This window comes from Oncorhynchus keta, chromosome 28 (genome assembly GCF_023373465.1).
Source record: "Oncorhynchus keta strain PuntledgeMale-10-30-2019 chromosome 28, Oket_V2, whole genome shotgun sequence".
NCBI classification, from domain to species: domain Eukaryota; kingdom Metazoa; phylum Chordata; class Actinopteri; order Salmoniformes; family Salmonidae; genus Oncorhynchus; species Oncorhynchus keta.
Window position 1 is genome coordinate 40,789,070 of NC_068448.1, and position 12,266 is coordinate 40,801,335.

Below are 12,266 nucleotides of genomic sequence, written 5' to 3' on the forward strand. Positions count from 1 at the left end.
GTGAAATATCTGTTTATTTGTTCTATCTTTTTACAGGCCCACCCATTGCAAGTCAAAATATGATTGTTTAATTCCACTGTCACTCCAAAATTCTGCTCTAATACAGTTGTATGGCAGAGGCCTTCTGTCCTAGCCAATGGCTGGCTGAGCAAGCTAGATTTCTCTACCTAAAGACTACCAAAGAATATCCTGATTATATATCTCCTTTTTTAATTTATTTATTATTTTAAAAGGTAACCTTTATTTAACTAGGCAAGTCAGTTAAGAACAAATTGTTATTTACAATGACGGCCTACCCCGGGCCAAACCCGGACGACGCTGGACCAATTGTACGCCGCCCTATGGGACTCCCAATCACAGCCGGATGTGATACAGACTGGATTCGAACCAAGGACTGTAGTGATGCCTCTTGCACCGAGATGCATTGCCTTAGGACCGCTGCACCACTCTTCACTACCAACCCTTCTCTTTCCAATACAAACTGAAGAGATGAAATCAGAAGATCTTTATTATTGTAAAGCTGAAATAGAAAAACATGAAGTCCACAAGCGAAGGGTAAAGGGTTAGAGGAGAGCGTGTAGATGCGAGAACAACAGACAAGTTCCCTACTTTTTCGGCTCTTCCACAACCAAAACGTGTTTACGTTCACTAACAGTCAATTACCGTGAGACTGGCATTCTTTTGCATGACAATAACCCAGCTTTCAAAATCTCATGACCGCCACAGTCCTAGGAGGGACCTACCTGACTTTTGACCAACAGAAGCTCTTAAGTGGACTAATGATTAATCCCCAAATTAGTCAGATGCAGGCAACGGTATGCGAGGCGTTACTGAATGTGTCACTCACTGTCTGACCACCCTGATTACTCCGATTTGTCTCTCAACCTGTGCACCTACGTTATAAACTTTCATTTTGTCGGCTAGGTTGCAGCAACCTCATGATGGGTATAGGGAAAATAATGTAGTAGCCTAAACCTGGGCTGGGTGAATGGAATATGAATGACTGACAGTCACCCAATATGCTGTAATAGAAAAGAAAAGAAGCACAATGAACGGCACCGACCGCCACTGGTGTGTGCGTGCATTTGTGCGTCACCTGTTGTTCCAAATGTTCTTGAATAGATTGAGAGCCTCCTGTAAACGGTTGGTCTGATTGTCCTCCCGGATCACCATGTTGTAGCTGCTACTGGCCACCACGAAAATAATGGCTGTTACATCTAGTGGGGAAGACAGAGGGAGGAAGGGCACAGGCAAACTGGTTTTGTAAACGGCAATCAATGACACAGTCAAAAGGCACTTCGGGTTTAAGCCTAAGATCGAAACACACAGTCATAGCAGAAAAGCGATGGTAGGAAAATACGGGAAACCTTTAGAGGAACGAGAATACAGACTAAGACCCTTCTAGACTAAAAATGATCTATAAAATGAGATCCGAATTGTGAGTTACTCTCTATTGGGTTGGCCAGATCAAATGGAAAAACAAATGTTACCATTAAAGCACTGGATCCATTTCCGACGTTCATCCCTTTGCCCGCCAACATCAAACATGCTGTTGAAGAAATGGCAAAGTGAGACAAATGCCACACACTACCACCTTGTGGCGTAGTGATGAATCACATGTTCGCTGCACTGTATGGACTCGTAAACGTCTGCAGGGCCGGGTTGGAGATTTCTCTTTGAGCATTGTACTAATAACCGAATGCGATGATAACCCTGGGTTATACTCACTGGAAATTTACTTTGTCCACCTGAAATCTGGTTTCAAAGATCCCAGAGGTGAGCACTCGGCATCTCAGTAGGTCCTGAGAGATGACAAAAGACAGACTGGAGTCATTCATCTGCTTTATATTTATCAATATCAATCAATATTATGAAATGTTGATGGAGTACAGTAGGCATCTCTCTCCAATTGAGGTCTCTGGCCAAAAGTAGTGCACTATACAGGGAATAGGGTGTAATTATAATGGCGCCGTAGGGGATGGCTGTCATTTCTACAGGCTCCTAACCAACTGAGCTATTTTTTCCCCCGCAGTGTTTTAACTTATTTTGTATATAATGTTGCTGCTACCATCTCTTATGACAGAAAATAAATTCTGGACAGAACAGCGATTACTCACCTCAAAACAGCACGAAATTGTGTTATTTAATGAGTCATACGTTAAGGACATACTGCTTTCCTGAAACCAGGCCTAAATTCCCATCATTCCCATGAAGAAAATAAGGAAATACAGGGGTCTGGGTGACTTGTGAGAATTCATCGGCGAGTGGGTAAACTGCCACTACCATGCGTACTATTGGCCAACGTGCAATCACTGGGGGCGGGGGGGGGTACTATTGGCCAACGTGCAAAAACTGGGTGATTTACGATCAAGACTATCCTACCAACGAGACATTAAAAACTAATATCTTATGTTTCACTGAGTCGTGGCTGAACGATGATACGGATAATATAGAGGTGTCTGGGTTTTCCGTGCATTGGCAGGACAGAGTAGCTACGTCTGGTAAGATGAAGGACTGCAACACTGAAGCATGCATGAGAGCACCCGCTGTTCCGGACGATTGTGTGATCACACTCTCTGTAGCCGATATGAGCAAGACCTTTAAACAGGTCAACATTCACAAGGCCAGACGGATTACCAGGACGTGTACTCAAAGCATGCACGGACCAATTGGCAAGTGTCTTCACTGACATTTTCAACCTCTCCCTGACCGAGTCTGTAATACTGGCAGACTACCATAGTCCCTGTGCCCAAGAAAGTGAAGGTAACCTGCCTAAATGATTACCGCCCCATAGCACTTGCATCAGTAGACATGGAGTGCTTTGAAAGGCTGGTCATGGCTCACATTAACACCATCCTCCCGGGAAACCCTAGACGCCAATTCACATACCACCCCAACAGATCCACAGATGACGCAATCTCAAATCACACTCCACACTGCCCTTTCCCACCTGGACAAAAGGAAGACCTATGTAAGAATGCTGTTCATTGACTACAGCTCAACGTTTAACACCATAGTGCCCACAAAGATCATCATTAAGCTAAGGACCCTGGGACTAAACACCTCCCTCTGCAACTGGATCCTGGACTTCCTGACGGGCCACCCCCAGTTGGTAAGGGAACGCAACAACACGTCTGCCATGCTGATCCTCAACACTGGGGCCCTTCAGAGGTGGGTGCTAAGTTAGCCTGAAGCTAGCTCGGCCAGGGCTCCTGTGCTACCACCGAAGCCCACTCCTGGGCTACAATATCCGGACCCCTTCCACTGCCGGTACGGGGCAATGAACCCCGCCGATCCTCTACGACTGGAATCCCGACATAATCTGCCTGAGGATTCCAACAGGCCCCTCAGGCACGATGCCCGCTGAAGGCCCATTCTGCTAGCCACCTACAGCTACTTGGAACCCTACCAATTCCACGACTGGTCTATCGACGTCACCGCACGAAGAGGCAAAAACAGACTTACCCCCATTGTGACGTCCCCCAAAGGCTAACTTGCTAGCCCCAGTCTACTAACTGCTAGCTTGCCTACCCCGGTCTGCTAACTGCTAGCCCCTGCTTACTGCTTGCTTGCCTGCCCCGGTCTGCTAACTGCTAGCTTGTTTAGCCTGCTAACTGTCAGAATCGCTGTGGTCCCAGTCAGCCCAACCACTCACTGGACCCATATGTTCACTTGGCTACGCATGCCTCTCTCTAATATCAATATGCCTCGTCCATTACTGTCCTGGTTAGTGATTACTGTCTTATTTCAAAGTGGAGCCTCTAGCCCTGCTCAATATGCCTTAACCAACCATGTTGTCCCACCTCCTACATATGCGATGACATCACCTGGTTTAAATGTCTCTAGAGACTATATCTCTCTCATCATTACTCAATGCCTAGGTTTACCTCCAATGTACTCACATCCTACCTTATCTTTGTCTGTACACTATGCCTTGAACCTATGCTTTCGTGCCCAGAAACCTGCTCCTTTTACTCTCTGTTCCGAACGTGCTAGACGGCCAGTTCGTATAGCATTTAGCCGTACCCTTATCCTACTTCTCCTCTGGTGATGTAGAGGTTAATCCAGGTCCTGCAGTGCCTACCTCCACACCCACTCCCCAGGTGCTCACATTTGTTGACTTCTGTAACCGTAAAAGCCTTGGTTTCATGCATGTTAACATTGGAAGCCCACTCCCTAAGTTTGTTTTACTCGCTGCTTTAGAACACTCTGCCAACCCGGATGTCTTAGCCGTGTCTGAAAAACCCTGAAATCTCCATCGCTAACTAACATTTTCAGACCAAAGATAGAACTGCCAAAGAGGGCGGTGTTGCAATCTACTGCAAAGATAGCCTATAGAGTTCTGTATTACTATCCAAGTCTGTACCCAAACAATTTGGAGGTTCTACTTCTAAAAATGCACCTTTCCAGAAACAAGTCTCTCACGGTTGCCACTTGCTATAGACCTCCCTCTGCCCCCAGCTGTGCCCTTGATACCATATGTGAATTGATTGCCCCCAATCTATCTTCTGAGCGCGTACTACTAGGTGACCTAAACTGGGACATGCTTAACACCTCGGCCATCCTACAAACCAAGCTTGATGCCCTCAATCTCACACAAATTATCAATGAACCTACCAGGTACAACTCCAAATCCGTAAACACGGGCACCCTCGCCCTCCAAATACACCTCTGCTGTTTTCAATCAAGCTCTCAGCGACCACTGCCTCATCGCCTGCATCCGTAATGGGTCTGCGACCAAATGACCACCCCTCATCACTGTCAAACACTCCCTAAAACACTTCAGCGAGCAGGCCTTTCTAATTGACCTGGCCGGGGTATCCTGGAATGACATTGACCTCATCCCGTCAGTAGATGATGCCTGGCTATTCTTTAAGAGTGCCTTCCACACCATCTTAAATAAGCATGCCCCATTCAAAAAAATGTAGAACTAGGAGTAGATATAGTCCTTCGTTCCGTCCAGACCTGTCTGCCCTTGACCAGCACAAAAACATTCTGTGGCGTTCTGCATTAGCGTCGAATAGCCCCCGTGATACGCAACTTTTCAGGGAAGTTAAGAAAGCTAAGGCTAGCTTCGTCAAACAGAAAATTGCATCCTGTAGTACTAACTCAAAAAAGTTCTGGGACACTAAAGTCCATGGAGAATAAGAGCATCTCCTCCCAGCTGCTCACTGCTCTGAAGCTGGGAAACACTGTCACCACCGATAAATCCACTATAATTGAGAATTTCAATAAGCATTTCTCTAAGGCTGGCCATGCTTTCCACCTGGCTACCCCTACCCCGGTCAACTGCCTGGGATCCTACACAGCAACCCACCAAAGCCCCAAACCATTTCTCCTTTACCCACATCCAGATAGCTGATGTTCTGAAAGAGCTGCAAAATCTGAACCTCTACAAATCAGCCGGGCTAGACAATCTGGACCCTCTCTTTCTAAAATCTACCCAAATTGTTGCAACCCCTATTACTAGCCTGTTCAACCTCTTTCGTATCGTCTGAGATTCCCAAAGATTGGAAAGCTGCCGCGGTCATCCCCCTCTTCAAAGGGGGTGACACTCGACCCAAACTGCTACAGACCTATATCTATCCTACCCTGTCTTTCTAAGGTCTTTGAAAGCCAAATTAACAAACAGATTACCGACCATTTCAAATCCAACGTACCTTCTCCGCTATGCAATCTGGTTTCAGAGCTGATCATGGGTGCACCTCAGTCACGCTCAAGGTCCTAAACAACATCATGACCGCCATGGATAAGAGACATTACTGTGCAGCCGTATTCATCTACCTGGTCAAGGCTTTCGACTCTGTCATTCTTATTGGCAGACTCGACAGCCGTGGTTTCTCAAATGATTGCCTTGCCTGGTTTACCAACTACTTCTCAGATAGATTTCAGTGTGTCAAATCGGAGGGCCTGTTGTCTAGACCTATGGCAGTCTATGGGGGTGCCACAGGGTTCAATCCTCAGGCCAACTCTCTTCTCTGTATACATCAATGATGTTGCTCTCTCTGCTGGTGACTCTCTGGTACACCTCTACGCAGACAACACCATTCTGTATACTTCTGGCCCCTCTTTGGACACTGTGTTAACTAACCTCCAGACAAGCTTCAATGCCATACAACTCTCCTTCCGTGGCCTCAAACTGCTCTTAAAACGCAAAACTAAATGCATGCTATTCAACCGATCACTGCCCGCATCTGCTCGCCCATCCAGCATCACTACTCTGGACGGCTCGGACTTATACGTGGACAAGTACAAATACCTAGGTGTCTGGTTAGACTGTAATCTCTCCTTCCAGACTCACATTAAGCATCTTCAATCCAAAATGAAATCTAGAATTGGCTTCCTATATCGCAACAAAGCATCCTTCACTCATACTGCCAAACATACCCTCGTAAAACTGACCATCCTACAGATCCTCGACTTCGGTGATGTTTTCTATAAAATAGCTTCCAACACTCGACTCAACAAACTGGATGCAGTCTATCACAGTGCCAACCGTTTTGTCACCAAAGTCCCATACACTACCCACCGTTGCGACCTGTTCGCTCTCGTTAGTTGGCCTTGCTTCATACTCATCGCCAAACCCACTGGCTACAGGTTATCAACAAGTCTCTGCTAGGTAATGTCTCGCCTCATCTCAGCTCACTAGTCACCATAGCAGCACCCACCCGTAGCACGCGCTCCAGCAGGTATATCTCACTGGTCACCCCCAAAGCCAATTCCTCCTTTGGTTGTCTTTCCTTCCAGTTCTCTGCTGCCAATGACTGGAACGAACTGCAAAATTCTCTGAAGCTGGAGACTCATATCTCCCTCACTAGCTTTAAGCACCAGCTGTCAGAGCAGCTCACAGATCACTGCACCTGTACATAGCCCATCTGTAAACAGCCCATCTACCTACCTACCTCATCCCCATACAGTATTTATTTATTTATCTTGCTCCTTCCCACCCAAGTATCTACTTGCACATTCATCTTCTGCACATCTACCATTCGAGTGTTTAATTGCTATATTGTAATTACTTCACCACCATGGCCTATTTATTGCCTTAACTCCCGTATCTTACCTCATTTGCACTCACTGTACATAGACTTGCTTTCATTTGTTCTACTGTATTATTGACTATGTTTTGTTTATTCTATGAGTAACTCTGTGTTGTTGTATGTGTCGAATTGCTATGCTTTATCTTGGCCAGGTCGCAGTTGCAAATGAGAACTTGTTCTCAACTAGCCTACCTGGTTAAATAAAGGAGAAATTAAAAATGTAAAAAAAATTGTCCCCTCCTGTACTCCCGTGTTCACCCACGACTGCGTGGCCAAGCACGACTAACACCATCATTAAGTTTGATGACGACACAGTGGTAGGCCTGATCACCATGACAACGATGAGAAATTCGATAGGGAGGTGGTCAGAGACCTGGTAGTGTTGTGCTTGGACAACAACCTCTCCCTCAATGTGAGCAAGACAAGGGAGCTGTTCGTTGACTACAGGAAAAGGCGGGCCGAACAGGCCCCCGTCGAGAGTTTCAAGTTCCTTGGTGTCCACCAACAAACTATTATGGTCCAAACACACCAAGACAGTCATGAGGAGGGCAGGACAACACCTTTTCCCCCTCAGGAGACTGAGAAGATTTGGCATGGGTCCCCAGATCAAAAAGTTCTACAGCTACACATCGAGAGCACCCTGACCGGTATGGCAATTGCTCCGCATCTGACCGTAAGGCACTACAGAGGGTAGTGCATACGGCCCAGTACATCACTGGGGCCAAGCTTCCTGCCATCCAGGACCTATATACTAGACGGTGTCAGAGGAAGGTGAAAAAAAAATTGTCAACGACTCCAGTAACCCAAGTCATACTGTTCTCTCTGCTACCGCATGGCAAGCTGTACCGGAGCGCCAAGTCTAAGTCCAAAAGGCTCATTAACAGCTTCTACCCCCAAGCCATAAGACTGCTGAACAATTAATCAAATGGCCACCCAGACTATTAACATTGACACCCCCTCCCTTTATTTTTACACTGTTGCTACTCGCTGTTTATTATCTATGCATAGTCACTTTACCCCTACCTACAAATTGCCTCATATAACCTGTACCCCTGCACATTGACTCGGTACCGGTACCCCCTGTATATAGCCTCGTTATTCTTTTTTATTGTGTTACTTTTTTATTTATTTTTATTTTTTACTTTTGTTTATTTAGTAAATATTTTCTTAACTATTTCTTGAACTGCATTGATGGTTAAGGGCTTGTAAGTAAGCATTTCACGGTAAGGTCTACACCGGTTGTATTTGGCACATTTGACAAATAAAGTTAGATTTAAGATGTATCCCAGGGTCTCTGGTAATGGCGGCATTGAGACAACGGAAACTCACCTGATCAGTGGGAGTGTAGTCACTCTGCTTCACAATATCAATCTTGTCTAGAAAGCTGAGAAGAAAGAAACAGAGATTCAGAAGGATGAACAGGACAAAATGGCGGAATTCCCATCAACAGTTAGCAGGGGCAGTGAGTGAGCCTTAGGGGAAGCTTTTCTGTTTGGGGACAGGTAGAAACCACTGAGTTCAATAGCATTATATAGACCTGTGTGTTTCTCCAACTATCTTTGTGCAAGAGAGACTAACCTGCAGTAAGCCATCACACCTTCCTCTTTGGAGGCCATTTTAGATAAAAACTAGGACTTGCGAAGTAAGAGTTTTTTATTTATTTTACCTTTATTTAACTAGGCAAGTCAGTTAAGAACAAATTCTTATTTTCAATGACTGCCTAGGAACAGTGGGTTAACTGCCTGTTCAGGGGCAGAACGACAGATTTGTACCTTGTCAGCTCGGGGGTTTGAACTTGCAGCCTTCCGGTTACTAGTCCAACGCTCTAACTACTAGGCTACCCTGCCGCCCCACAGAGGCTGTATGTAAAATTAAAGTCGCTTGGGAACAGGTTTTTTATGTCCCAATACCTTGGCATCTGGTTTATTTTCTGATAAATAAAACAACTCAGCAATGAATCCATTCGTTTTAATTTAAGCTATTACATAAAATACTTGCCACAAAAAGAAAGCTCAATATATGGGGCATTGAAAAGTTAGCCTTGTGCCACGAGGAAACAGAATCAATAGAACATCTTTTCTGGTATTACTCATCGGTGGCTCGCTTTTGGACTCAGGTCCAGGAATGGTTGTTATGTTATAATATCAGGATTCAGATGGATTTGAAAACTGTACTGTTAGGGGATCTGAAAAACCGTGACCAGTCAAATGGGAAATATCATTATTATACTCTTAGATAAAGTATTTATTTTAGGGCAATATCAGTATAACATTTTAGAAATAGGGAGGTTCAGGACCCTCGTAAGACATCACCAGTAAAATGGAGGGATGCATTTGTAAAAGGAAGTAGCAAAATGGCACTATACTGAGAAAGATGGGTTAGTCTGTGGACATCTGTGTTGGAGGTAGGATCACAGTGAATGGTGGATTTCGCCGCTGTGGGTGAAAATCCAGCACTTGCAGAAAGAGTAAATTAGGAATATATGTAGAATTATTTAACTACACGTACATAAAATATTGTTGTCCGTTAGTTAACTTGAAAGCTGATTCAAATCAGTGTCAGCTAACTGAGCAGCCAGTTATTAACATCCTAGGGACCAGTGTTGGTCCAGGTCAGGAACCAGGGGGGTGGAGAGAAACACTAGCATACATTTGTAGAGAAACTTACAGATTATAGGAACGGCAATGTTTCCAGTCCTGTAGTCATACCGACTTTGAAACGAATGTCCCATTCCAATGCATACGTTAACAACTGATATTTCACTTGGGTTTAAACAGTCCCTATAGAGAGTGGCTAATACAACTGAACGTCACAAACAGGGTGTGACAGACAAATGCTGGCCTGGTCTCACAGGCCTACTTAACACAGAGGAATGCCGAGCCTCTGGATAACCAGGAATGTGACACGGTGGGGTGGAATGGGGCAGGCCTAACTACAGGTGAGCCATGGCAGGAATGAGTCGGCACTCACTGGGAGAGACCTAAGAACCTAGAGGGCTAGAACTAGGCGATATAACGAATTCATTTTCAATGTATGTTTTTGCGTGACAATCCAAATGCCTGTATCGCAAAAATCGAGATTTTGTTAGCTTTTAGTGTTTAATAGCGCTTGTCCGCTTGTACTCGTGTCATATTTTTTGGTCTTGTCCCCTTCGCTCCTCTGTGCACCTTCCCATTTACACCAGAGATCTTAATATGACGAGATGCACGTCTCCACCCTAACAATGGGAGTCCGAAAGTCAGAGGCGACAAACTTATGTCCAAAATAAGGTCATAGAAAATAATTTGCCTTATTTAAGACTTTGTGCGAGAATGAAACCTCTCGCGTCGCCTCTTCCTCTATGGTTTACACACACCAAGTCCCTCCCTCCCTTCGCATCTCACGCCATCAAGTTTAAGAGATCACGTATTCCTCTCTGACAAGCGTTTTCCGGTTTCAACGGGCTATTTTTGCATTTCAGGTTTGGTCCAACAGAATCGGTTATATGGACACCAAAACACATTGAGACATTATTTTACCGGAATCGAGGATAAGTTAACTTTTCAAACTACACCCGTTTTATATGTCTCAACTACTCAAATTGCGGCACAGAGCAGACACTACTAAAACGAGAGTATCAATGAACATTGATTCTGGAAAAATGAATGCGCAGTTTGTCGCGTGCGGCATTGGTGCACTGCTATAAGTATTTTAGCCAAATACTGGTATACGAGCTGTCTAGTCTGTTTTTATAAATATGCAATAAGCATAAAACACAATTATACAAGAAATTGACAACTCCTTCTCTTTCTGAGAAATAAAGTAGACCAATTGATTTCAACATCTGAACAACATCTGAACAAAGTGGACAGGTGTTCATAACGTTCATAACAATTGTGTGTTCATACTTCAACTCTTCAACCCTGTTCGCGAGCACATATATCCAAATTGGCTAAACTTTAAATATAAAGATTTGCTGGCTGATCACTAGCTCGGGGGCTTGAGAGATTGTCGATGAGACTTGTTTTAATTTTCTATAGCCAGATGCCTGCTACAAAAAAGTGAATCATTACTAGTGAATGTGTATTATGCATGGTTCTAGTTAAATGTATAACAAAAAGGACATTTTCATATACAGAGTCGAAAGCCAGATCAGTGATTATTGCACAAAAAAAAAAACAGGTTAAACTATTTTGATAAACTAATTACATTACTGGGTCTTGTAGTTGTGGGAGGCTTATAACTTCACTCTGAATTCAATAGATTATCGCTGACTGTTTGAAATGCAGTGTATTTGACCTTTAAAATTGGACAACAACGCTTATTTAGAGAGAACATTTTAAATCTAGATATGTATTGTGGATCACCCATAAATGTAAAAAATTAATTTTTAAAAAGTGATATGAATTTTAGGCCACATCACCTAGCTCTAAACTAGGACAAACACAGAGAGATTGTGTGTACGTGCACATTTAACCATTCTTTGTTATGGCAACAAAGATGGCCAGAGATAACTATAAAGACTCCAGAAGATTAATGCTCTTTTCCTTTCCTGCTTGTTATAGAATAAATGTTGTAAAAGCTGTAAACTCTCCTTCCACAAAGGTTCACACTCACAAACTTGACCTGGCCCACCGGCCTGAACCCAAAAGACAAACAGAAAGTAGTGACATTACAGAGCAGATTCTAAAATAGCTCCCTGGCCTCCAGCACGGTTGCCATAGAGACAGAACCACAGGCTCTATAAATAGACTATCAGCTCAAAATCTTGTGTGACTAGAGTAGCCAGGGAGAGAAAGAAAAGGGAAGAGAACAGGGGGAGCGAGTGAGAGAAAGAGGGACTGGGAGAGAGGAAGCAGGAGAGTGAGTGAAAGAAAGAGCAGGAGAGGGAGGAGTGAATGAGTGAAAGGTAGAGAGAGCAGGAGTGAGGTAGTGAGAGAGTGAATGGGAGAGAGGGAGGGGCCAAAACTGGACTGGACCATCTGAACCACCTGAAGGGGTTGTCCTCGACTGTTAAGTAACACAATCAGATACGCAGCAATCAAACTCCACTAGGGATGCACTGATTACATTTTTGTCCGATATCGATATTTTCCTTGCCAAAAAAAACAATAACGATATAAAACATTTGAGCGGCCTTTCAAGCATTCTAGTACAGTTAAATAGTTGAAACACGCAGCAAAAAGATATTTTTGGTCAGTGTGTGTGCAGTTACGCATGTCCCCATTACCAGTAAAACCTCATCAA

At 44.3% G+C, this 12,266-nt stretch overlaps 1 protein-coding gene across 2 annotated transcripts in view; it reads right to left on the minus strand.

Annotated features, from left to right (window-relative positions):
* Window positions 1–12,266, minus strand: part of LOC118361343 (guanine nucleotide-binding protein G(s) subunit alpha) — a 31,823-nt gene that overhangs the window by 6,022 nt on the left and 13,535 nt on the right. For both annotated transcript variants that reach the window (XM_052483079.1, XM_052483080.1), the window contains exons 6-9: window positions 8,370–8,424; window positions 1,729–1,802; window positions 1,491–1,549; window positions 1,097–1,217 (exon numbers count right to left, since the gene is read on the minus strand). In XM_052483079.1, the coding sequence (XP_052339039.1) occupies window positions 1,097–1,217; window positions 1,491–1,549; window positions 1,729–1,802; window positions 8,370–8,424 (309 nt within the window). The remainder of the gene's footprint in view (window positions 1–1,096; window positions 1,218–1,490; window positions 1,550–1,728; window positions 1,803–8,369; window positions 8,425–12,266) is intronic.